This window comes from Anopheles cruzii, unplaced genomic scaffold, assembly GCF_943734635.1.
Source record: "Anopheles cruzii unplaced genomic scaffold, idAnoCruzAS_RS32_06 scaffold00972_ctg1, whole genome shotgun sequence".
NCBI lineage: Eukaryota > Metazoa > Arthropoda > Insecta > Diptera > Culicidae > Anopheles > Anopheles cruzii.
The window spans coordinates 5,881-7,478 of record NW_026454559.1 but is presented as its reverse complement, the minus strand read 5'-3'; the positions used below and the strand labels follow the sequence as shown (position 1 = coordinate 7,478).

Below are 1,598 nucleotides of genomic sequence, written 5' to 3'. Positions count from 1 at the left end.
CGCGCGCCCTCCGTCATTAATTTTTAGAACCGACACCGCGACACACGGTACACGGTTTTCGGTTTATTAACTAACCTACGACCGAGTGCCGCTTGATGGACTTAACGATATTCTCGTACACGGTGGTCCGCGCTTTGGGGTTTTGGTAGAAGTCGCGATGCGTGAAGCCTTTGTAGAGCTGCTTCCGCAGTGTGGCCACATTCGGAAGGTTCCGGGCCAGCTGCTCTACGCCACGCCAATCGACGGTCTGGTCTTGGTTGCCGTAGTGCAGGGTGACCGGTGCGGTCACGTTCCACAGGCAGTAGTCGGGTGGTGGGTCCCGCTTGTACCGGTTCAGGTTGCCGGTGTAGCCGTAGTCGAACTGCTGGAACTTTCCGGTCGCGATAATCTGCCGGTAGTGCTCGATCTGTTTGAGCGACACATTGTCCAGCACGAAGCATCCTTGCTGCGGCTGCTGCTGCTGCTCGGTGGACTCGATGTCCGACTCCGCCGACTCTGTTGCCCCCTCGGACCGATCGTCCAGGTGGCCGAACATCAGGCAACACTCGGCGCGGAACAGCGTACAGATCCGCGTCGGTAGGGCGTCCCGGGCGTAGTACACGCTCCACGGGAACAGCGCCCGGATCGGTTGGACCATGCGCGATATCCACGCGTACTGTCCGTAGCTCATGAAGGCCGGCGGCGCTAGCAGCTCCACGCTGGCAAGCCACGTGTTGTACTCTGGGCGCTCCGACAGCATCACCAGTGCGGCCGTGGCCGCCTCCGAGTAGCCCACGAAGTGGATCGTCTTTCGGTTCGTCTCTCGCCTTATGTGATCGACGATGGCCGGCAGATCGGAGGTACCGATCTCGTGGAAGCTAAAGTCCCAGTAGTGATCACTGTCCCGGTCGAGCCGCTCGTGGCCGTCGATTTCGGGCGACGCCCGGGAGTTGCTCATCCACACGTCGTACCCGGCGTCGTACAGTTTGTAGGGCAGGGATCGCTTCGGTCCCAGGTACATCCACATATCGCTCGACTGGCGGATGCCGTGGTGTAGCAGCACCACCCCGGCGCGGGACTTTTTTGGTTGCATCCGGTACACCGTCAACAGGTAGCCATCGTCCGTGCGTACCCTCATCCGGATCGGTCCGTACCCGTCACGTTGCAGTAGAACGGCCTTTTGGGAACGCATTTGGGTGGGTCAATCCGATATTGGGGAATTCCTGCGCCCGGTCTTACCGTATTGTTCCGTGACTCGTCACTGCTGGAGCGTACCCAGTTGAAGGTGATCTCTTTTCGGCCACTGTATCCGCCTGCGGCACACCCGAGCAGCGCCAACAGCACTTCCAAGATCACCACACTGCTGAAGCTCCTCACCATCATCTTCTTTCTTGAGCGCCGGCGTCCGCACCGGAGCGTCGTTCTTGTGCGACTGACCCAGGACTACCCGCACCGATCGGTGCGTGACGATCGGCGATGCGGATCTTCACCGTGGTCTTCTTCTTGGGCTCTGCGAGCCCTCTTCAGCAGAACCTATAGCCAAGCTCTCGGCTCTCGATGTAGGATCGGTTTCTTTGGCCGACTTGACAGATCGTACTGGAGAGGCGCATCAAAGAGCT

General features: G+C 59.7%; 1 protein-coding gene across 1 annotated transcript; it reads right to left on the bottom strand.

Moving 5' to 3' along the window:
* Window positions 1-75: 75 nt before the first annotated feature.
* LOC128276347 (lipase 3-like) lies at window positions 76-1,362 on the bottom strand (the record flags this gene model as incomplete). Its single annotated transcript, XM_053014814.1, has 2 exons — window positions 1,219-1,362; window positions 76-1,156 (listed from the first exon to the last, which is right to left on the bottom strand). Coding segments are annotated over exons 1-2 (1,225 nt in total), but the record flags the coding sequence as incomplete, so codon positions are not given.
* Between the last annotated feature and the right edge of the window lie 236 nt (window positions 1,363-1,598).